The following is a 24,353-nucleotide window of genomic DNA, read 5'->3' as shown; positions in this document are numbered from 1 at the left end:
ATATTAAATCAACTTTTTTTTGATCCCTCACACTAACCTAATTGATTTGTGTTTTTTCAACCGATGTCTACAAAATAATCAGATCACATAGAGACCATGGTCTTCTTTAGAATTCACTAATTTTATCACAAGAACAGGCAACAAAAAAGGAATCTAAGCCACAATGTGTATGTTTTCAAGGCTAAATTTGTTAATTTTGCACAAGAGAATAAACGATTGAAATTATTTTGGTGTTATTGGGACACCAACAGTGACCTTCACATTAAACTGAAAAAGGCAGTTGGTGCTAATTTGTAATTTTACGGCACAAAAACCAGCAAAAATAACTAAAACACACTGCAAAATGATACAGCAGCTTAACTAATTATTATTATAATTAAAATTATTATTGTTGTAATAAACAATCAAGTTATTGTTTAAGGCAGGACACTTAATGTACTGTTTAATTTTGAGATGTTGGGTCTCATTTGCTCCAATGGAAAGGAAATTTCCAAAATACACATTGTTTTTTTTAAAGCCTACTATACCCTCATTGTTTGCTTCTGTAGATTTCTGCTAAATCAACCAAAACAAGCTGCATATATATCTGCATATTCAAACATAACATTTCGAGGGAAATATTCTTGTTGTAAGTCATATTAATAACTTGAGATATGCTTTAGTTATTTTGTTTATCCTATTCATCTACATGGCCTGAAAAATGTATGCAAGTTAGCACATTTTAATTACTTAACGTCTGATTTACATATCGAGGAGGTGAAACTGATGACGTTATTCATTTTAATTCTGTATTCAGCTGTCGAATCTCCATTAAGTTAGTATGTAACTTATGCCAATGATTTTAAACTTAAGCTAACTCATTAGCGATGTTATTAAAACGCCATCAGAACCTTTAACTTTTCGCGACCTGACCTGTTATTATCTATTTGTTTGTCAGGAAAAGCTGTTCGCAAACAAAAACACACACCAAGCACACGCATGTATTAATTAAAAAAAAAGGGCCTAGACTCAAGCACCCAAAGCCACTTGAGTAGTTGCACGTGCCTAAGCCCTCCCATCATTGTGCATGCAGCATATCTCTTCTCTCGTCTATACTGAGCATCTAAATTTTCCAGGGTGTTTTTTGCATCACTCAGGGCAGTTTAAAACAGATAAGAGAAAACTTGAGGTCCACATTTCGTAGCAGAGAGACAAGAAACCAGTTTTTGTGCGGTCTCCATGGCAACGATCCGTCTGTGAACCCATCACGACATGTCCCCAGTTCGACCTCGCGTGGCCTCACAGGCTTGGATGATGTAGGGTGGACTGTTGATGTTCATCCAGTGTTGACATCATCCTACTGGCTGTGTCCTGCTCTGACGGACCTCAGCCTCCCTGATCGCCAGCGGCCGTTTCCCCTCTGTACCATTTCCAATAGTCTGACTGCGGTACAAACATGAAAGAAACAGTCGCAGGTTTTTTGAAGAGCATCTCTACACGTGTGGCAGTGTTCCAAGACCCAGTGTGCTGTCTGTCTGCTGTATACTTAGGGAACATACTAATGAACACTGAACCTTGTGTGATTTGTATCACCCTTCACGGGCGGACACGCTGTCGAAGTGTCGGTTTGAATGAGAGCCGTGTTATCTAGTTCCTAAACTCTTACCACAAGTCTTGTTTTCGTGATTTTAAAACGCTCTGACCGCTTAGGTCGGTGGAAACTCTTTAAGTGGTTGACATGCAAATTACCTCACAATGATTGATTGCTTTGGGAATAAACCACACCCACCACTTATCCGAGTCTAAATATTTAAACTTCCTCACAAACAGTGTCTTATCTGAGAGGAATTTATCCTTTTCTTCACACCAGATCCCCAAACACGCTGTTTCAAGTTGTTGAATAGCTGTTTTTGGCTGTTTCATTGTTTCCTTGCTAGATGTAATTTCTCATATTATTAATCTGCTTCTCATTTAATTTACGTTGACGGTTCAAGTTGGGCTGGCCAACGTTATTGATCTGGTTACAGTAATTGATGGCAAATCTTGTTTGGTTATAATGCTCCAAAAATGTGCGAGGTTTGCATAAAAAAAGACCAGATTAGAAATGAAAGTGTGTCACATATAACAGATGTTGGAAATAAAAAACCATCACGTTTAAACTCTATTTTTAGTGTTAAGTACAGCTCTTATTTGTCAGAGCCTTTTAGTTTTGGTATTTGTATGGTGTGGTTATCAGCGGCGGAAAAAGTACAAAAATATTATACTCAAATACAAGTACCACTACTTTGATGAAATTATAGTAAAATTTACTTACCCAAACTAAAAGTTACTTTAAACAATAGTCATCATAGTGCCACATTTTATATTTTAAAACAGGTTACAACTGCACTCCAATCAATAAAGATTTTTTTTGTCTTGTTTTGCAGAAATATCACAGAATCACATAGCAGAAATATTAACTTCAACAATTATTAAATCAATCTACATTTTCTTCAGAAGCAAAATTAAACCTTAAAAAAGATTTAAAGCCTTCCTTTCGCAAGAAATTCTCAATGTTACACACTGTTCAGTTTCAATAGTGAAACCACATATAAATCGTTCCACGCAGGGTTACACGTTTGTTCGGAATGAGAGTAAATGTGATGTTTTACAGTTGTAACCTGGTCGTTACCATGGCAACATTTCGCAGTGACAAAGAAACATGAATCCCATTCCCAAGAGTTTAATCCGTTTGATACGTAGGCTATCTGCTGTTCTTCGGCCATACTGGTTAAGTGAGGCAACTTTAACTAAAACACAGATGGAGACGCTGTGTTATGTTTATGTTCCGAACTTCACAGCACGCTCTGGTGTTGCCATGTTTACATATTTTTAAGAGCTTCGCATTTGATGTTTATTCTTCTCTTATGAAGCTGCATATACATTATATAGTTAATATACTGAAGTGTTGCGTGTAGTGTTTTTTGCCTTATTGAATGTGTCGATGTGTAGGTTTATTTTGGGTTTGTCATTGTTTGCTGTTCTTTTCAACAATATATGATCTGGCAACACTGTCCTTTTTATGGGAGGGCTGGAGAGGCTCTTCAGAACGCATGAAATAGCAAGCATATTCATGTGACTTTCTTGCCCCGATGCTTACAGAAGAGAGAGAGACATATTTTGCACGTTTAAACATGTCATTAAAACAGAAGTTGTTCAGTTCGGTTCCATACACACTGCGTAAATGTGGTGCAGATACATTAGTGAACCGTGCATCTACAAAACGGGATTAAACACATAAATATAGCATTATGGACCAATGTCATTTTGACTTTAACTACACTGTCCAAACTTCTTGTAAGTTACCAATACAACAAGGGTACGAGCAGTATTTAAACAAATATTATTGATCTTATTGTACCTCAACATTCATGCACACAATGATTTTTATAAGATGCTAGTTTGCACAGCGTCCATAATCCTGTTTTGAATCTGAAATGGTTGCTTAAACATGGTCAGGGTTACTACATTGTCTTCTGCAGTCAGAGTTTGATGGGGTTTCATCTTTAGGACAGGTCCACTCTTCTCCGTCTCCATCCGTTTACTCCGTAACGGATGTGATTTTAAATATAACGTCGTACAATACGTCACACAAATCATACTTAAGTACTTGTAAAATTACAGATTTTAAAAGCTACTTAAAAAAGTACAAGTAGCCTACACAATAAAAACCTACTCAATACAGTAACGCGATTAAATGTAATTCGTTACTTTCCACCTCAGGTGGTTATTTTCGACGTTTCACACTGTGCAATGTGGCAAACCGTGAAATGAAGATTTATAAATTAATTTTGTTGGGTTTTTATCAGTTTAGTCATGTATTGCTTGTTTCCAGCTGATGGTTTGGAAGAAAGCTGATAAGTAGTTGTCTAGGTTTTGATCGCTTGTGTTAATATGAAATGTTATCGGCCACATGGCTCACGATTGACTTTGGCACAGCGTCTCCTCCAGGGTCAAGTGGGTCTCATGAAAGCAAGTGGTTAAATGTGTTGTGTAAGAGGTAACTTGACCTCTGTGAGCTGTTTTATAGACAGCACTGTAGTTTGTAGTAAACACTGTAGTTTTATAGTAGTCCATTTTGCGTTAAACTGTGAAGCGTCACTTTGAACCCTTGATTGCTTGTGACATAATTATATCTCAGTAATATTTTTTTTTACTGTTTAACGTTAATAAATGGTCTTATGTACTCATAGCCAAGTGTACGTAATGGTGCTTTGTGGTCCTTTCCAACCACAAAATTGAAAACATTACACTTAAAGGAACAGTTCACCCAAAAAGAAACTTCTGTCATCCTTTACTCACCCTCGAGTTGTTCCAAATCAATATGAATTTCTTTGTTCTGGTGAACACTAAAGAAGATATTTTGAAGGATGTAGGCAAGCAAACAGTACTGGTGCACTTTTGACTGCCTTTGTCATTTTTCATACTATGGTAGTCAATGGTGGATAAGGACTTTGGTTACAAGCATTCTTCCAAATATCTTTCGCCATCAGTACATACTTAGCCAAACATGAGTTTTGAAATAATAATTGTTGGACCCTGACGTTTAATAGAAGGCCTGGTGTGTTTTTGTCATACATCTTGCATGTTCTTTTCATTACAGACTGTCTTTGAAAATTGAACCAGGGAACAGTTCACCACGCATTGCCACATCTAAAGAGGATCTCGCAGGTTTGTATTTATGTTTATGTCATTATCATTATAGAAAAATATCTATATCTATGGTTAAAATTTTTAGCTTCAAGTAGAAAAGTCCTTGCATCCAATCATACCATTTTGTGTAGCTGTGCCTTTAAGACGTGTTCTTCACATGAAATGTGGAAGATGTACAACAAGATGCGTCAAAACAAAAATCATCTTCAAAGCATTCACAAAAAGTTCAGACAAAATAGATTCCCCACATCATGAACTGTTTCAAAAGATATTTTGGAGCGGATTAGCATGTAGCCCTGAACATTCAGCACCATGTGTTCTGGAGTTGAAAATGTCTTTGAGTACACACACAGACACTCATTCTCAAGGTATTTAACCCAAGGGACACATTCAACTCTTCTGGGCCTTATGAAGCCCCTAGTGTTCGAGTTATTGAGGGTACCTGAGGGGCCGAGAGGTGTCAGTCCAGTTTGACTCATTTAAAGGCCAAAGGGAAGATGAGTGGCTGAGAAAACAAACCCGAGATAATGTCTCTCGGCGGATCCCTCATAATCCCAACATAACGAATCTGCTCATCTCACGCTCCACCTGGAGGCTGTGATTATTTAGTCCAGACACACACTTGGCAGAAGAAGACTCAGTGATGGTCTGTAGTTGTTGTGCAATGCTTCGAACAAGTGATTCCACTGCCTCCCGGGGCTTCATCGCTGCGTTATATTATTACACTGTCTTCGAGGCCAATTTAATGTTTATTTGCTATATTCAGTATATTTAGTTTCTATATTCAATGGACACAAATCCAACCCGGAACTGAAATTTGAACGACAGACGACTCGTTTGCGTGATTCAGAGTCGACTCCTATTTTTCTAAAGCCAATAACTTTGTTATTCCTTCACTTTCGGCTTTGCAACTTGTCAGACTGCTAACATTCAGACAAAGCAACATTACACACTGCATGACATGTAATTTTAAGGACATTGTAATACTTACTCTTTAAGAATTCACAAACGCTGGTGTTGATCTGGAAAGGTTTATCCCAAAGTTTTAACTCATGAAGTGACATCTAACAAACATCCAGGTTAGGCCATGCCATAAGAACACAAAACTGTGGTCTGTCTGCTAGGTGGTGTTTTAAAAATCTTGTTTTTGTTACTTGGAGGGTGTTTGCTGTGAATGTGGCTATATTGGGTTTAAAATGAACGTATGGATGTGGATTTCTGCTTTTCTTTGATGTACTCACTGTTAAACACTAGTAAAGGTCTAGTCACAAGATTTGAATAAGAAAATACATTTTCATTTTATTATTCTTAAAATCTGTCATTTATAATCCGATTCTTCAGCTTTATAACCACATCCATAGGTTTCTTTCATTCTTTACCTTTAGCTATAAAATCGAATGTTGCTGTCTGGTTTGTGGGGTTACCGACCGTGGGAAACCCTTCTCAGGATTTTATTTGTACAGACGTGAAAGATCGTCTTAAATCTCTAGAGATGAATTCATTGGCCTTGAGAGAACCTGATGATTATTAAATAAAGACATTGTGTATATGACACATTTTTTCTCCATGGAACATTATAGCCATATGTGTGTGTCCTCAAAGGATCATCCGACATAATGTGGTCATTCTTTCCTCAGATCGTTTCCTTTTCTCAGATGTTTTTGTGTGATTTTAAATTAATTAGGAAAATATTTTCCTTGCATGTAAATGAAAAGTTTGGCCGCGTGTTTCTGCCGCATGTTTACATCACAGGAAGAGTCAGGTGGACGAGGTCTCTGAAGGGAAACCGTCTGTTACATAATCTGCATGCGTCAGTTTCTCCATTAAAGAAAAAACCACTGGCCAGGACCACGACTTACAACAGGGCAAAACACAGAACACACGTGCGCAGAAACGTATCGCAAAACAAGTCGTGTTTACTGGGAAAAGCGCAGGGAGGGAGAACACATACTTATCTCGGTCTCTCAGTCTTACAACACAGATGCGCTTTATTTCTCAAATACCTCACTGGGAAACTATTAATAGCTGGAAGAAGTCTTGTTCGAGTCGAACCGTGTTCGTGATGTCCAGACCTTAATCACACACAGACCAGAGAGAGAGAGATGAGATTTCTGGAGCCAACCTTTTTCAACACCGTCTCTAATTCATGGCTTTCACACAGGAGAATATTTATAGTAACTCTAAAAGGCATTCGGACACTCTTTAGATTTAAATGCAATTATATTAGATAACAAACATCATGCGATTGAACAGCTGATTCTAGTTTTCTTCAGATATTGGGGTCACTTTTATTATTGTTGGTCATTTTTACACTTACATTACATTTATGCATTTGACGGACACTTCGATTTATATTTGTTTTAATCACTTTGTGTGAATTGCACCCATGACCTTTAAAACACATCATGAAAATATACTGTGGTATACTATAGTACGTACTATATTAAAATAGATATAAAATACATTTTAATACCATTTACTAATTAGTTCTTTAGTATTAACAAAAGTAAATTATTAAACTGTTGTACACTATAGTAAAATAAAAAAGACTAGTATTTTACTACAGTTTACCATAATTAATACTATACCATTGTTTTTTTACTAATATTTGACAACTACAAAGTTTCACTATTTATTTCATTATTTTTATTTAGGTCTGTATCCTGTCAGTTGTGTTTTATGTAAAATGCTTGAAAATTATGATTTGTTGTGGTATCTACTCCAGTAAGATTGGTGAAAGGTCATTTTTTGTGAATTTGATCTATAGCAGACGGTCATCATTTCCATGTGACAAATTAAAATCATATTAAACATCATGAGATTGAGTCGCTAGTGACACAATTTTCCTTCTTTTGTGAATTTTCCTTGGAAATGTTGAGACATTTTTGACATGAAATGTTTGCGGAACATATTGGCCTAGAAATTATTTCAAATAAAAAGTCCATCTGAAACAAACCAGACATTTCTTTAGATGACAACTCAAATGATGAATGTTTAATTGCCTCTTACATCAGCTGTATTGACAGATCCTTGTAACTCGTATCATAATGGTTCCTGTGTCTCAACTGGTACACCATTTGGTTTTGGGTTCGATTCCCAGCGCGCACACACACATACTGATAAAATATCCTTTTTAAATGCATTGTGCACAAATGTATGTTAATGCAGTCTGTATTAAATCCCAGCACGCAGACTTTCAGCTAATGCACTGTGCAGTCGGACATCATCAAAGAACTCAACAATGATGATGGCATCCAACAGAAATGAGCTCTTGAGAGACTGCAGCTGGACTGTACACGACCCTTGGCTTCTCTTCGGGTGCTTGTTATATGTGTTGTATCCACCAGCACAGGAGCCGCCGTTTGTTTCCTGCTTTTAACACGTTCACATTAATTTAAATTGTGTCCAAAATGACCAACCGTTCCATTGTTAGGTGGTTCAAATCTGTATGACTATGATTCTACCGTGAAAAACAAAATAAGATCGATATCTTGATATCCTGAGATGTCTGGAATAAACCACTTGCTCTGTCAAGTTTTACTCAATTGCTATATAAAAATCTGTGTTCGTTTCATACAATTTGGTGGACAAAATCCTTTTGTTAAGTAATGCTTCAAAGAAGAAAAAAATGTCATTGTGCAACAGAGCAAACACACACAGGAGGGAAAGCAGACAGATGCTGTGATCATTGGCTCGGTGAAACGCTGTTACTCTGGGAATCCTCTGTGTTTTCTCTCACAGGAGGGAATAATAACGGCAGTGTTGATTCTGTCTCCCTCATGAGGAAGAGAGAATGTTTACGCTTATTTTGTGGTTGGATTTGTACAGCAGAGCCCCGGCAACAGTGTGTATACATCCATTAGTTGTCTATTGAGCATGTCACAGAAATCATTTCATATTTTCGCTCACTCTCTCTCTCTCTCTCTCTCTCTCTCTATTAAGGTCCGTCTGAGGTGTCTTTGTCCGTGCGATACAGTCGACGGCCTACTTGCCCTGATGCTACGGCTGGGGTCCATGTTCCCACACCGCCTCCCTCACGACACCGGAAAAGCCACAGTCTGGGCAACGCGTGCGTTTCTTGTGGATACAGTACATTTATGCAATTTTAAAGTACACATTTGATTTTATCAGAACGCTTGTTTACACATGATTCACATCTACTGTGTTCTTCTCTCTCTCACAGTATGATGTGGCAGTTTGGTGTTGTGGAGAGTAAAAGTGCCACGTTTCCCATCGAGAAACCACGTCACCTGCTGGATGATAGTTTTCTGGAGTCACAGAGTCCAGCCCGGAACAACCCACAGAGCTCATTGGTGTCCAACGGCGTATCTATAGGTACCACCAGCAGAGATAATGAAAGTGATTTTTCACTGTTTCTAACAGGATATGCATTGTCATGGGATTTTTGTTATAAGACACAATAAAAAACTAGTTTGTGCATAGAAACCATAAAAATGAACTTGACCATGAAACGACACGTCATTTTTTTAAGTCTCGAAATAAACTTCATTCTATGAAATGGCTAAAATGTCCCACACAGCAAGGTTTTTTGGATGACTAAAGCATGTTTTATAATAACCCAAACATCCATCAAAAACAAGCTTTAACTATAAACATGGTATCAATCATTTTACTGAAAACTTAGCCCGGTAAGAAATGAATCATTATTACCGCACGATTCATCCACATTCGTTTGAATATTATAACATAGATGTCTTGTAGTTAATTGCCTCTTGGTAGACGTTTGTTCATATATTGTTTACAAAATGAAAAGTTGTGGTTCTTGATGCTTATCGTTCAATACAATTTTCCAAACTCTTCGATGAACTATTTGTTTGGTTTTATTTGGATTTGTCAGGAAGCAGTGGGAGTTCATTTTGTGATGATCTTTCCCCAGGAGTCGAGAGGTGAGTGTCTTAACACCTGCACATTTATTCACATAGTTATCATTCCCATCATTCGGGTGAACACTGAACTGTTCTGGAGCTTTTATAGTCATCAGAAAATATTAAGTCTTTTTGTGAAAATAAGAGATTGAAGGTACTCATTTTTTATTCCATAAAATAACAGTTTTGTGGTTTTCTTTATATTGTTTTGATTTTAAATGTTACGATAACATTTATTAATTGTATTTATTTAAATTTTGGTGTTGTAGTGTTTGATACAATATGTGTCCATTTATAAATGTACAACATTTTTATCTGTCCATTCCACAGCAAAATGCTTAAACACGAAAAACACAAAGCACATTTATACCTGCAATATACCTCTTAACTTTCAGTTATAATCTGTATAACACATGAAATTGCTGGTTACTTTAAGTGTATATCTTTACATGTTTAAGTCAAATGACTTCAAACTGACGTTTTCTGCAAAATCTTACCCACAGCACAACTTATAAGTCATTATCACATGCTAGCTGTTGTGAATTGGAGTAAGGAGAGACATGAAATTAAGGAGACATTTTTATTATTTTGAATAAAAAAAGTTACAATACACAGCTTTAAAGGGATCGCTCAGGAAAGAAGAATTTACTGTGACCTGTATAGTGTGGACCCTAAGTAGGGCTCAAGGTGCACTTTGGACACTAAACTCCTTGTGCCGAATGTGCAAACAGGGGGCGCTTGTACGCCACTCTTGGCCCTAACTGGAGGGTTTCTCATCGCAACTGCCCCCGACGTCACATCCATGCCCACAGGTACAAACCTCTGCCTGGGTCAAAGGTCACCTTCTTCATGGCTCTGGGACATAGGGTTCACCTGTCTTCGCATGCAGCGTCTCTTCTTTAACATTTTCAGTTTTCTTCTCTTTCCTAGTTTCAGCCAAAAACATGTCCATGTGTGTTCACTGTGCAGGGGATGAATTTTCATCATTGTTTATATACCCTGAATGAAAATTTCTGAAGACAAAGGTTCTGTTCCAAAACCTGTTGGGCTGACATGAGTGATGATCAATGGTACCCGCAGACAGCAACACGATGCATCGTACCGTATACACTGAGTTTATAGCAATGCATTCTGGGATTGCCTTCTCTGTAGAATGGTGCATGCGATGCCCTTTATAATTTGGACTTTGGGTTTGTGAAGGAAGTGTAGATACATAATATTACTCGCATTGACAGCTTAGTAGGTTTTGGCGCAGATCTGATATTTTCTGAGTGTGGTGTTTGCTGGGTGAAGGGAAACCTGTTACTCCCTCAAACTCATGCTGTCACCTGCGTACGTGTGCGAGCAGATGTGTTTCCTCTTTCATTCCATTCTCTTGTCACGTGTGAAAGTGTAAAGCTCTGTTCTCTGTGGCCTCATGACATGATCAAAACTGTGAAAACTGATATCTGTGTGAAGTTAATGTAACTTTCGCTGTTCAGTACGTCTGTAGCAGAACGGGGTATCAGTCATGGAGGGTCCGGTGATGTCACAATAGAGGGTCCTTTAAAGAGGAAGACCCTGCTAAAGGAGGGACGCAAACCCAAGGTGAACCTTACTCAACCATCAGTAGCTCTCAATAAACTTGACATTAGTAGATTTTTGTTTTAAATTTACATGGGAATCGTGGTCTCTAAATAACCTTTCAAGAATTATTTCACACAAATATTCTAATCTGCCTTTCTAAACTTGTGTGTTTGTCTTTCTTTTGTGGATGGGCGTGTAGCTCTCTTCATGGACGCGGTTCTGGATCACGCTGTCTGGATCCAGTTTGATATTCTACGCATCAAAAGCTCTGAGAGCCACAGACAGAAAACATGTGAGAATTTAAAGCCATTGCACATTGAGACTGAAATTTTGAGAGCCATTTTGAGAGCGCCAAAAAACGTGTATGAAAATGTCGGACTGTATAAACAGAAACCTTTACAATCCACGACTGAGCTGTTCCACTTTACACAAACAAATTTAAGTTACAGTTATTAATGTTATTAATGTAAAGTCTTTGTTATTTTTTTAACCTCTCCGTCATCAAACTATACAGAAATTTTCAGCACTTATTATTAGACAGTAGAATGAAATATAAAACTTTGACATGAAAATCTCTGCATACCTGAATAGAAATGTATCGCATTTGAAATAATAACATTTTAGGCATTAATAACTACTCTATTTAAGACAAAAAATAATCAGACCATGTTTTTGAAACAATTTGAAAATCATTTTATGGTTCCAGTGTCTGATATCACTCAATTTCAATGTGCAGTATTAAGTTTCATTCACAGTATGTATTCAATTTTTTTATCAAACATTTCAAAACAGTTCAAGTCGTCACCCTGTAAGAAAGTGTCAGTTTTGGGCTTGATGGCGGTTCTGCCGGATGACCCGGCGCAGCCCAACATCTTTCAGCTGAATGATCCTGACAGAGGTAAATCTCATCCAAAGATGGTTTCGTTTGGTAGTTGTTGTCATTTTGTTAACTTAATCGGCATTGAATGTCTTTGGCAGGGAATGTTTACAAGTTTCAGACTGGAGATCGGTTCTCTGCCATCATGTGGCACAAGAACCTCCAGGAGGCGTGTCGGAGAAGACCACCTCAGGTGAGATGATGATTCTTCATATAGTAAAACTAAACCTGTAATATTCACTAAGTTTTTGCTCTTAATGGCTTGCTCTTTCTGTTCATTTAGATACCAGCGAATCTCATGTCGTTCGAATGAACAGACTTGTGTAGCGCTCAATGTTTATAATGTGCCAAAGGTCTAGAGAGAGAGAGAGAACAGATGCACTTTGACTGAGCCAAACTCTTTCTCCAGAGCTTCAGTGCTCAAAGATCCCCAACTCACATGAAGATGTTTGTCACAGACCAGCAGGCACAGATTTACATTCAGGAGGAAATGAGGAGTGGGTTTTTTAGGAGGACGGTTGTGCCATTATGTTTTGGAAATTGAAACCGAGAAGGTCGTTATGTGTGACAGAAGCGGAGTTGAACCTGTGAGTCCCGCTGGAACTTCTCCAGCACACAAGTCTAAAACAGCTGGAATATTTAAGCACCCTGAGCCGTGAACAAACAGTACAAACTTTATTAAACCAGTCTGAAGCAATGAGCCGGTGAAGTTTAGCTTTGGTTGAGAGTGTTTATACATCTGTTACCTTCACATTATCTCATATTCTAGACTGTCGTTTGTGTGTGTCTGTGTGTCAGTGTGTTTTGACAGGTTAATGGATGTTTGATAGTGCGACTGTTTACATCAGAGCTTCTGAATACTCAGTTTAAGTTTTGGACATTTTAAGCACATGAAATCTTGTTTTTGGCTTCAAAGTATTACAGTTTGAATTCTTACAACTTTTGACATGAAAAGTTCGACAAAGCAAAAGGTTTGTGTCCATCCCCTCAGTTTTATTGAAAGGGTTTCTTTAACTTGAACTAAAATACAAAAGCAGCCATTTTCACTGGATGATCTTAAAACTATTTGACAGTTTGTTTAGCCTGTCACACAAGTATAAAAATGAATCTTTTGATTCAATGAAACATCTTATAAACTGTAAATGCTCCGATCACTGTAAACCTGCCCAGAACATGTTTGTGATATTTCACCCCAAAATCAAAATAATTTAGACTATTAAGATTTTACCCAGTTCAACAAATACTCATTTTCATAGCTGTAATGTAAAAAAAAGAATGTATTTATGTGTACAAATTGTATTATTTATTGCAAACAATCATTTTGATTAAGGGGACATCAATATTGATAGTCAAGATTGTATATTATCATAAAGAGAATCGCCTTAGTGTAAAACTAATTCTTACAGCACATCATAGTTCTTAAAACATTTTCTTGATGCAAATTTAGTTGAGACGCCAGTTTAGATTTTGCGGTGAAATATGTTGTAGACAGCTATCAGTCAAATTTGAATAAAGGCTTACGCGTGTAATTATCTGACATGACAGAACTGACATAAATCTATTATTTATTGTGTATGTCAATGTCTGTGAATGTTAACCATCTGACAGCAGTGCACAAAACAAAACAATGTTTTAGAGTTTAGTGTTGATCTGAAATGAGTGAAGGAATAGGATTGGTTACTAATGTATTTGTTTGTAAATGTTTGTTATGTGCAATGATTCTACTGAAGCTTTGTCTGTGTTCTCTGAATGAGCTCTAAAGAGAGATGATGTCGCGTGTGCCACTGTTGGAGAATGAATGCCAATCTGTGATACTGTAAAAACATCAGCTTAAGAAAACCAGACACCTGCTTTGCTTTACGGGGTTGCCAATTCAGGAATATTTCACAAAAAATATTTGCTCATCTCATGTCATATATGTAAATAATGGCTAAACTTAAATTTTTTGGTTGAAATATTCCTTTAAAGTGAATTGCTTGCTGATGTAAATATTTCAGCTTCACAACCTGATAGTGATTTAGCTATTTGTCGAAAGTATTATTTTTTTAAGTTTTCATCTATTTTCAAACTTTTATAGGGAAACCTTTTTTTGTTCTGTTTTGATTTGTATTTACAGACATACAGAAACTGTTGATCTTGTTTTTGCATAGAAACACAGACATATGTACAGATGCACTGCATGTACCTTCTGTTTTTTCACCTGTAACTGAATTTGAAAAGTGAATTGTGTACATACTAAATTATTTCTTTTCAATGTAGACGATAGTGTTGAATCGGCTATCAATAGCTGAGTCTCCATAAAACCATTAAATGCCAGTGAAAGTACTCATGTCTTGATGCACATTTACTGTTCCATTTTGATATCCAAAGAGGCGTGGTCTTGGGTTAAAGCTGTATTTTTATTGTTATTCGTTGGTGGTGTACAGCATCCTCTAGTGGCATCAGCCTGTCTACTCAGGCTTATTCTTTTCAATATTTTTTTTCTAATGTAGATTTATAGAAGTTACTGACATGACTGCAGGTTATTGAGTAAAATGCAGATCAAAGAAGTTTGTTTTTTGTTTATTTAAGGTCATGTTACATGAATATAATTTTATTTAAGCACATCTCATCTCACCCCTCTATGAATTTTTTTATTCTCTCTTCTAGCTTTCTTTTGCCAACTAAAGACTATTACTTCCTCATACTCTCACTTTTTGTTCTTTCTGTTCAATGTCATAAGCACAACTTTTTTCAAAGATGGAAGAGTTAAGAAATTAAAAGGTTTTAATCGTGATGGTGTGAAGTGTCAGTTTTTCCTATTATAGTTTCCTGAACATTTCATCCATATGCAGTTTCTGTAGATTTAATTCTTTGATGGCGGGCAGAGCAAAATTTATTTTGTGCCTGACAGACATCCGAAGTCCGATACATAACAGCTGAAAAGTTTGGCAAAAAGTTAAAATATTTGGTTTTATTGACCATATTTTATGCGTTTACTTTAGTTGTCAATCCTTAAGAAAAGACCAGGATGCTGGCAACTAGTGTCGCCGGACTGTGCTGATTAACCAGCATGGAAATGAATGCAGACAATGTAAGAATGCATAATGCTTATTTAAGTAGTTTAAATTGCTAATGAACAGCCTGTTTGAGTCAAAATGAAGTTTTCAAAAACTTGCCTACTCTCTGATTTTTGTCTCTTGCTCCGGTTTCTTTTTTTTCATTTTGAAGCAGTACTTACAGCCTGGTTGGGATCCACCAGCAAGAAATGCGAATACTTGTAATGTTTCCCCCTGTCTTAAGATTTTGTTCAGGAGTGTACAGTGTGTTGAATAATGCTTATTAAATATAAACCAAACAGACTTCTCAGATCATTAGGATCAAGTCAGTTAGAGATAACAAGGGTTCACTCAAAACAGGGCGAGTCAGCATTTAGCCATTACGCAACCCGTAGCTGGAATCTGCTTCCAGAAGACATCAGACGTTCACCAACAGTAGATACTTTTAAATCCAGATTAAAAATACACTTGTTTAGCTGTGCATTCACAACCTGAGCATGCACTGTGTTGGTTTACATATACTGCACTTCTATTTCTAATTTCTTTTTCTTTTGTTCATATCCTTTTTATATATACACTCAAATGTATTGCTGTTTTAGTGTTTCTAAAAATCTGTTTTAAATTGTCTTAATTGTATTTGTGATCTTAAATAATTTGCATTTTAAAGACATATCTTATGTCAATCATTTTGTGTAAATCACTTTAATTTGGCCTTTTGTATGAAATGTGCTATATAAATAAACTTACCCTGCCTTGCCTTGCCTTAAAACTTCAGATCACAGGGATTTACAAACAAGTGAAAAGTTCACATTTTGGTTGACAAAATTACCCTTAAACAATCTTCCATTCATCTGCATTGTTTTCAAGACACTCCAATGTCATTAGAATAAAAAACAGAGACACGTCTGTGTGAAATGTTTAAAAGATGTGTCATTGGCCTGTGGGCTTTCAGTCATGTTGTGAGGTCAGGTGAAACAGGCTTTACTGTGAAGTTCTAGATTGAGTAAAGCTTGTTCGTCTGGTTTACTGAGCTTCACGCTGAATCCATTCATTATATCCTCCAGCGTAATGCTGAGCCCTGTGAGAAACATATCAACCATCATGCACAGTTTACAGTATCAGTTTACAATGTTTAAGTGAGATTAACGTTTTTTTTTTATCATTTCCAGACCATTTAAAATGACTGGATGGGGTTTTCAAAAATGTTTTTTACAGAGGTTGCTGTCACAAAATAGAATTTCAAGCTTGGAATGCACATATTTTTGTCCTGTGTTTTGGCAAAAGAAGGAATGCAATGAATTCATGCAAAACATGTGTGTGTGTGTGTGTGTGTGTGTATACCTGGTGTAGCCCAGAGCCCAAGCCGTCTTCAGTGCAGTGAGACTGCGACGTCCTCTCTGGCAGTACAGCACGAAGTCTGTGTCCTCTGTCCTGGGCTTTAGGACTCCGTACCTCTCTCTAAACTGATCTGGGTTTAGTCTTAAGGCCTGATCAATCTCTCCCACTACATAAACAATAAATTAAGAACTCTACATATGTGTGTGTGTACAAGTTTGGAATTTAAAAAAATGCAGGTGTGTGTGTATGAGACTTACATGGAATGTTGGCGGCGATTGAAATAAAACCAGTTTTAAGCTCATTGGCTTCACGCACGTCGAAGAGCTGAACACTTCCAGTGGACAACATGTGTTTTAGCTGCTCATACGTTACTACAGCATCTGTTCACACAAACATCATTTCATTTGACGATCTTTTAAAAAATGAAACACTTAAACAAAACAAATGTATGGTTTCATATTAATATGTGAGATCTTTGAAATGACCCTTACAACTTTTTTCATTTATTGCACTTCTAAATTGTTCATGTATTAGTTTCTGACTGAATTTTATTTGGAATACCCCCTTTTAACACCATTCAGCTGTCTGACCAAAACTTTCCTTTTTGAGTGAAATACTCTTTCAAAGTGAATTGCTTGCTGGTGTATTTCTGCTCCAAATTCTTCAGAAAATAACTCACAAATCTTTTGACAGCTACATGAGATCTACTCAGATCACAAAATATCAATTGTTTTTGTTGCGTTTTGCAAGACATTGCCCTAAGGCTTCAGAAATACCTTCCTTCCTGTACTGCATGAGAGGAGAGACTTGCTAAATAATGTGAAACAACCTCTTTAAGTTTTAACTGTGACTACAACAAACCTGAAATGAATAGCAGTTATTTTAAAAAATAAATAAATACGCAATCTTAAAAAACTGTTTGTCTTTTTTCATATGATTTTTCTCATTAATATTATTATGCATAATCAGCCGTTAAATATTTGTAGGTGCATAAAGTGGAGGTTGACTGCATTCGTGATGGTTTGACTGTAGGTGAGTGGGTTTAAATGTATTGTTCATCCTGTCCTAAAAGAGCCAAAAGGCCTAGAAGCTTCATCGGATCATGAATCATTAAAACATGGCGTTATAAGCCTTTAATACTGTTCTAGAAACAGTTCATACCATTGTTCTCAAGTCTCTGACCAATGAGTCATTGACCCCTACGTGCAAACTGTCATGCTTGCTTTATAAATAATGACACGTTTCATTTACCAGGTTCCGTATGTAAAATACGAAGGCTAATTGTTTACCTGCATGTGTCTTGTGGGTTGTTACAGTCCACTTATCGCATTTCTCAGGTTCATTGCAGAATTCAGATTGTTGTGTATTCTCTAATAGTAACACAAGCGCCACTAATGCGAATAATCCTGATTTCAGTTGTTTGCCTTTGTCCATTGTCTCCTGAAACGAAAATGCATCTAGAATACGGACTTGTCGTGCGAGTTGAATAAAGTTTGACAAAGTGTAATATTGACAGATCTATAATAGCGCATGTAACTTTGTATCGCTGTGTAACTCCGTCATGAATGGATCACGACACGGATGTGATAACGGGTCTCTGAGATACATCATTCATAATCCAGGGGGCGCCCTGTGGATCAAGATTTCAAATCCTACATTGAGCCGCATTCAAAACTCTTGAAGTGTTAAGCAATTTTTTTAACACGTCAGTTACTACGGTTACGTATGACATACAGACATCGATATCTCCCAGGAATCTGTAAAAAAAAATGTTTTGTAATTTATGAACACAATATTTTAATTTCAATTTCTCGATCAAATAAACCGTGCTAGCGGCCAGGGATGGGCATAAATACATGTAAATGTATTTAAAATACAAATACAAAATACTGTGTGGAAAAATGTATTTTAATACAAATACAGTATTTTGTATTTTGAAAATACACAAAATACATGTGAAATTGGTGATTCAGTGCAGGTACCCCATTAGGCTGAAATCTATCTTGGCCTATTCTAAATGCCAAAAAGCATGATGTGTTTAACTGCTAAGAAACTTTCGTTTTCATTTTATTTACCGATGCCCTTCCCCTGCCTGGTAGGAAATACATAACTACAAAAAAAGACACTTTATAAAATGTTTTATTTTATTATGTTTTATCACCATCATAACTTCGAACTCAGTAACAAAAATAGAAAGTTTGTCTAAAATAAAAAATAAATAAAATTAGAATTTGGCATTATTCAACCAAAGGTTGTTTTTTTCTACTAAAATCTAAAGATTTTGTGTGGTGTATCATTAATCAGTGTCATCACAGATGCACACAATCAATACACTAAACTGATGGAGATTATTTTGTTTAATACAATCGTTAATTAAAAGAAAATAATGCATTTAAAAATGTATAAGACAGTATTTTTCAATTTAGTGTGTTTAATGTTATCATATATTGATATGTTTTGTTATAATGTCACAATTTGAAGTTAACTGGGTTTTACTGAGGGTTTAAGAAGTGTACTCAAAACCTGTTTCACATAATGACCTAAAAATGACCCAAAACCTAATCAATTTATATGTGAAGAAATCCATTAATCACGAGAGGAGTGTTTCACAAATTATTGGGCAAACAAATGACTTCCTGTCATCGCTCCCTTTTGAAGATTTGGAGAACAATTTATCAGAGTCCCCCACTGTCGTTTCACAGATTTATACAACGGAGAGCACGTCAAGCATAAAAGCCTCGTCGGTTTAATGAGGAATGCGCGCAGTAAACAGTTTCGCGGCGTATCTATGTGAATTGTGAAAGTATAAACAAGGATTCAACTGCACAAAGCAACAAGAGAAAGCTGCAACTGTGCGCTTATTCCAACGCTTACCGCGTCACACGTGACGCTCCGTCTCAGAGAGCGTGCACAAAAAAAACTGCCTGCTCGTTTCTTTTTCCACTCTCATGTTCCAATTATTCCTGCCCACTAAAAGGTGCACATATATATTTACTTACCCCAATAGCTCTATAAACTATTTAAAAAAAGTTAAATCAATTTATATAATCGCTACGAATCTACGACATGTTGATGTTTTCATGACATCACCCATACCTAACACGCAGTAACGTTAATATTTTAAACACAAATAAAATTGACCATGAAATCCTCACATTATTCCAGAAAAGTCGCAGATCCAATGCTGGGTTTTAGCTACAGCTGAAGCTCACGTGCATGAATGTTGGGGCTTATGGACGAAAACACGCTGATAAAAAGGTTGACTGGCTCAAAGTATTTTGAGTATTTTGAAAATACAAAAATACTTATCTTAAATGTATTTAAATACAAATTACATTAGATTTTTCCAAAGGCTTTAAAATACAAAATGCTATTTTGTATTTCAAATACGTATTTAAATACATGGATTTGAAATACGGCCCATCCCTGTGCTAGCCCCACCCCTTTATCGTTTACGCTCGGCATTCTACTTCATGTGTTTCTGTGTGGGAGGGGCGGTTATGCGTTCTATAATTTCATTGGCAGTAAAACGGTCATGTGTGTAAACTGTCATTTGCACCCATTATGCGTCGTTTTTTCTGAAATAGTTATAAACAAAGGATTATCCAATTCTTCAACACACTTAAATGTATAACATGGCAATATAATAATATAGTAGAACCATTTTTTGAAAAAAAATATATAACAAGGGGCTTTACTTTGGAAAGTGTGGCTCTTAATGATTCCCCTATATCACCGATGACATGGTACATTCCGCCGATGGCTCATAGTCATATGATCTGGGAAACATAATAAATAGTGCGGTATTGTCAGATCTGAAACTTGAGCTTCTTTGTAACGCGATTATTATTTTTTATCGTCAAACAGTTTAAATCAGCGCAATGGCTCGAAAAATGGTCGGAGGAACATCTGAGGTGAAGCAGGCGACTGAGGAGGTGCAGAAGATTTGTGATGAGGTGAGATACGGACGTTTTTGCTTTTATTTTGATGTTGAGTCAGCTGATCAAAGAGCGCGTGAAGCGTTTTAATAACGATCCGTTCGTGTAAAATAAACGATCATTCTGTCTATTTTTGTCACGTTTAGAACCTTTTATCGAATGTAAAAGCATCTAAAATGCAGCGTTGATACTCCAGACATACAGACTATTAACTCTTTCTGAAATATTAAAGATTATATGGTTTGTCTTTTACTTATTGTCTGAATGTTTCTTCTTCGATCACCTGTTTACTTGTCGTCTCAAACTTTCACTTCCCACTTCGCCATCATTATCTACCACCACCTGTTCACCATTAAAACCAGTACAAAATTCCTTATTTATTTCTTAAGTTTCTTGTGGAACCATTCAGCCAAAATTGGTTCTTCTATTGTATCTTAAAGCATCTTTTCAGAACACTAAAGTCTGTTTTCTGTGTGATTTAGGTTAAGCCACAAGTAGAGGAGAAGGTGGGCAAGAAGTTTGATGTTTTCAAATCCAAATCTTTCACAACACAGGTTGTGGCAGGAACAAACTATTTTGTAAAGGTGAGTGGGTGTTCAATATTGAGTAAAAAAAATCGATCATTTGCTTACAATAACAACAACAACAACAACAGATAACCGTGTTTGTGTCTCAACCTCCTGTTCTCTTTGTTTTTTAGGTTCATGTGGGAGCAGATGAATATATTCATTTGAGGGTTCATAAGTCTCTTCCTCACAGTGGTGGGAAACTTGAGCTTCACAGTGTCCAGACCTCTAAAGCTCATCAGGACCCTTTAGAATACTTCTAAATAAATGCAACAGTCCATTATACCTAAATGCTTGACTATTAATGTTACAAGACCTTTAATGTGGACCGAGAAATACTTGCATCAAATCATTCCTTCTGCTTTATAAAAGGACACTTTTAAAATAAAGGGATTTTTTAAATTCAATTCTAAAAGACAAATGTGTCTTTGTTTGGTTTATTTGGTATGTAGTTGTGTACTCTGACACAGTTTCTACACCGGATGCGACAGGCGCGACCAGTGTGGACAAAATTTGAATTTATAATGGGTTCTAATCTAAATTCACAAATATTAGACTTTTTAACTCTGCATCTTTAGTTTATTTGGGGCATTTTAGTAATGGTCCTGACAGATATTCCATTTATCTTTATGAATGACCATGTCTGTCATCTCATCGGAAATTTTATGTGAAATATTGGTTTGATCTTTTACACTTAAAAAATCTTTGGACAATTATATTTTGTAATAACGCTGCACAATAGTGAGAGGTGATCAAAAGTCGCCTAGCTTCTTTATCACATTCCTTTTGTAGAAATTAAACTTAAAATATCATACTGTATCCATTTTGAGTAACTAAATTCATGTCTTGAAATTTTTTATGAAAGACCACAGATTATTTTTTAAAGTTGTGTCAAACTGCTATAATATCTCCGTATTCATCTATTAAAAAGTTTAGAAATCTGTTTAAAATATTTTTAAAGAGTGTAACAACGCTCCACCCCCGGTACCTATTTTTTCTGTTCCACCTTAGAGCATCCGCACACTCTGACTCCAACCACTACTGTCACTTGCACATAGACTCTAACAATTATCTTATGGGATTTCCCTGTGATGTGTGTTAAGAGTGAATGCACCTGATCGGAAGAACATCAGAGCCACCCTGATCCCAAATCTAAAATATTCAACATGTTGAATATTTATGATCAGAAATCCAGGGCTGCGTTCAGCCCTGACAAAACGTTTTTTAAAGGGAAACGGTAGTGCGGTTAAACACCCTGTTGTGATGACACAAGAGATGAACTATGGCAGCTGAGAAGGCCATTCTTTTGTGTCCTTTTTGAAGAATTTTCGAAGCCTGATGAAATCGGCATAAATACGTGTTGAATGCTTCAAAATACATCTCTTCTAATATCTTCAATTGTTGCAGCGGACACATTTAAACGACTTTTTACTTGGACCCATTTTGCTGCTGATTGGGCTGACATTCTTGACACACCCACCAAACAAGAGAAAACGTATCTCAAACCTTGCTGCACATCGTTGCAAACCAGTTCCAGGAAACGGGTTGGAAACCGTAGCAAAACGTTGCGCACCAGTTTGGGATTGAACATGCCCCTGTTTACTTGTTGTCTAAAACTTTCACTTCCCACTTCGCATCATTATGTACCATCAGCTGATCATCATTAAACCAGCACAAAATTCCTTATACAGCGTGTTTGAGGTCTTACGTTTCTTCTGTTGTTAATTGTCCTTTATGGAACCATTCAGCCAGAATTGGTTCTTCTATTGTATCTTAAAGCACCTTTTCAGAACACTAAAGTCTGTTTTCTGTGTGATTTAGGTTAAGCCACAAGTAGAGGAGAAGGTGGGCAAGAAGTTTGATGTTTTCAAATCCAAATCTTTCACAACACAGCTTGTGGCAGGAACAAACTATTTTGTCAAGGTGAGTGGGTGTTGAATATTGAGGGACACCTTGTATCATTTACTCACAATAACAACAACAGATGACGATGTTTGTGTTCAACCTCCTGTTCTCTTCTTTTTCTAGGTTCATGTGGGAGCAGATGAATATATTCATCTAGATACACGGGTGCCTCTGGGCTCAGTGTCTTTTCAAGACACAATAAGGCTTTAAAAAATCACAGGTTTTGTTTGCCACACACCTTATTTCGGGCGTTTTACCAAAATCCCATTTAAAAAATCTAACGTTATAGACTTTATAGCAATGGGACAGGAAGTCCTATGATGCTAACACACTTCCTGGTTTTGCATTCAAAAATATGTCTTGTCTGAGCCTCTCCATAACGTTCTGTCCTGCCCACTGTTTGGATCAAGTTTGGTTTCTGAAATAAATAAACAAATCAATGATTGAGTCACAAACATCAGTATTGTATCACAGCAAATATATCTTCACACCATGCTAAATGTTATAATATAGAGATACTGTATGTAAACTGATGAACGAGTGAAAGAGGACATGGATGTACTTGATACTTTTATTCTACACCATAAGCACAGTGGTTTCAAAAGACATCCTTCAGTCATGACTATTAAAAAAAAAGTATTTTTAAGAAATGCAAACTCAGTTAAATGGAAACCACCGTTATAAATTCCAGAGGTTCGTCCATGGCTAAAATAACGTTCAGGCATTTACACACTTCACATAAGGCTGTTGAACATGTACATCTGCTTTTCATTAAGTTGCATTAGTACTATAAAGACTGCTTTTTTTTCAAAAAGAGAAAACACAATCGCTCAATGAGTCCATTTTATTCCAAACAAAATAACTTTTGGCCATAATTCTGATTTCCACAATAACAGAAATGTCCCATGAGGAAATAAAGGCAATCATCCCATGTGACTGCAGTCTTCATCTCACATGTATGATTTTCAATCTATTTGCTGACGTTTAGGTTTAAACTAGTCTGTCTGCGAGTCAGATGATAAACTCCCAAAACCACTTGAATGACTCATAATGACACACATCACAGCAAAAGTGCAAGTCATTCACCATCAAGGAGTGATTATTTATCCCTTTTTTTAAATATAGCTGGCATAACTTACACATGCAAAAAAAACATACATGCTGTTTAATTTTTTATTATCACCTTATTACTACCCCTCACACCCTTAAGCACCACACATCTCTGGTCAAGAAAAGCTAAACACATAACTCAAGTTTCAGACACGTTCAAGTCTAGACTGAAGACTCTCCTGATCCCAACCCCAGACACTAAGTAATCAAATATTTGATTTCTGCATTCGTTGCAAAACTGTGAGATGTGATAAATGAACATCATGCACACAGTGATTGAGATATAATGATGATTAATATCTGAGGTCCAGTAAATCAGGCTTTGCATTGTAATAGAGGCGTGTAAAATGGTTTTCCACAGCAAATATATGGATCAAGTCACTATAGTAAAATATTTTTTTTACAAAATACACTGGCATTTCAGAAACACAAATCGTGAGCTACACTAGAAGTCATCA

At 36.5% G+C, this 24,353-nt stretch overlaps 3 protein-coding genes across 5 annotated transcripts in view; 2 read left to right on the top strand and 1 right to left on the bottom strand.

Annotated features, from left to right (window-relative positions):
* LOC130420102 (ras-specific guanine nucleotide-releasing factor RalGPS1) overlaps positions 1 to 14,776 on the top strand; it is a 93,243-nt gene extending 78,467 nt beyond the window's left edge. For 2 of the 3 annotated variants that reach the window (XM_056747191.1, XM_056747190.1), the window contains exons 11-20: positions 4,622 to 4,689; positions 8,614 to 8,740; positions 8,855 to 9,006; positions 9,530 to 9,578; positions 10,289 to 10,369; positions 11,039 to 11,144; positions 11,323 to 11,415; positions 11,916 to 12,021; positions 12,102 to 12,193; positions 12,284 to 14,776. In XM_056747191.1, the coding sequence (XP_056603169.1) occupies positions 4,622 to 4,689; positions 8,614 to 8,740; positions 8,855 to 9,006; positions 9,530 to 9,578; positions 10,289 to 10,369; positions 11,039 to 11,144; positions 11,323 to 11,415; positions 11,916 to 12,021; positions 12,102 to 12,193; positions 12,284 to 12,313 (904 nt within the window). In that variant the 3' untranslated portion in view covers positions 12,314 to 14,776. The remainder of the gene's footprint in view (positions 1 to 4,621; positions 4,690 to 8,613; positions 8,741 to 8,854; positions 9,007 to 9,529; positions 9,579 to 10,288; positions 10,370 to 11,038; positions 11,145 to 11,322; positions 11,416 to 11,915; positions 12,022 to 12,101; positions 12,194 to 12,283) is intronic. The other variant, XM_056747192.1, reaches the window with a different exon arrangement.
* LOC130420104 (thiosulfate:glutathione sulfurtransferase) lies at positions 14,547 to 17,996 on the bottom strand. Its single transcript, XM_056747195.1, has 4 exons — positions 17,666 to 17,996; positions 16,634 to 16,756; positions 16,380 to 16,542; positions 14,547 to 16,116 (listed from the first exon to the last, which is right to left on the bottom strand). Exons 1-4 carry the CDS (start codon positions 17,808 to 17,810, stop codon positions 16,062 to 16,064), a joined length of 486 nt encoding a protein of 161 aa, XP_056603173.1. The 5' UTR covers positions 17,811 to 17,996; the 3' UTR covers positions 14,547 to 16,061.
* Positions 17,997 to 20,153: 2,157 nt separating this feature from the next.
* LOC130419552 (cystatin-B-like) lies at positions 20,154 to 21,287 on the top strand. The gene is made up of 3 exons (XM_056746389.1): positions 20,154 to 20,332; positions 20,797 to 20,898; positions 21,015 to 21,287. Exons 1-3 carry the CDS (start codon positions 20,258 to 20,260, stop codon positions 21,141 to 21,143), a joined length of 306 nt encoding a protein of 101 aa, XP_056602367.1. The 5' UTR covers positions 20,154 to 20,257; the 3' UTR covers positions 21,144 to 21,287.
* The last annotated feature ends 3,066 nt before the right edge of the window (positions 21,288 to 24,353 follow it).

The sequence above is a fragment of the Triplophysa dalaica genome, chromosome 4 (genome assembly GCF_015846415.1).
Source record: "Triplophysa dalaica isolate WHDGS20190420 chromosome 4, ASM1584641v1, whole genome shotgun sequence".
Lineage (NCBI taxonomy): Eukaryota > Metazoa > Chordata > Actinopteri > Cypriniformes > Nemacheilidae > Triplophysa > Triplophysa dalaica.
The sequence above is the reverse complement of the archived record's forward strand: the minus strand, read 5'-3'. Positions and strand labels throughout refer to the sequence as shown.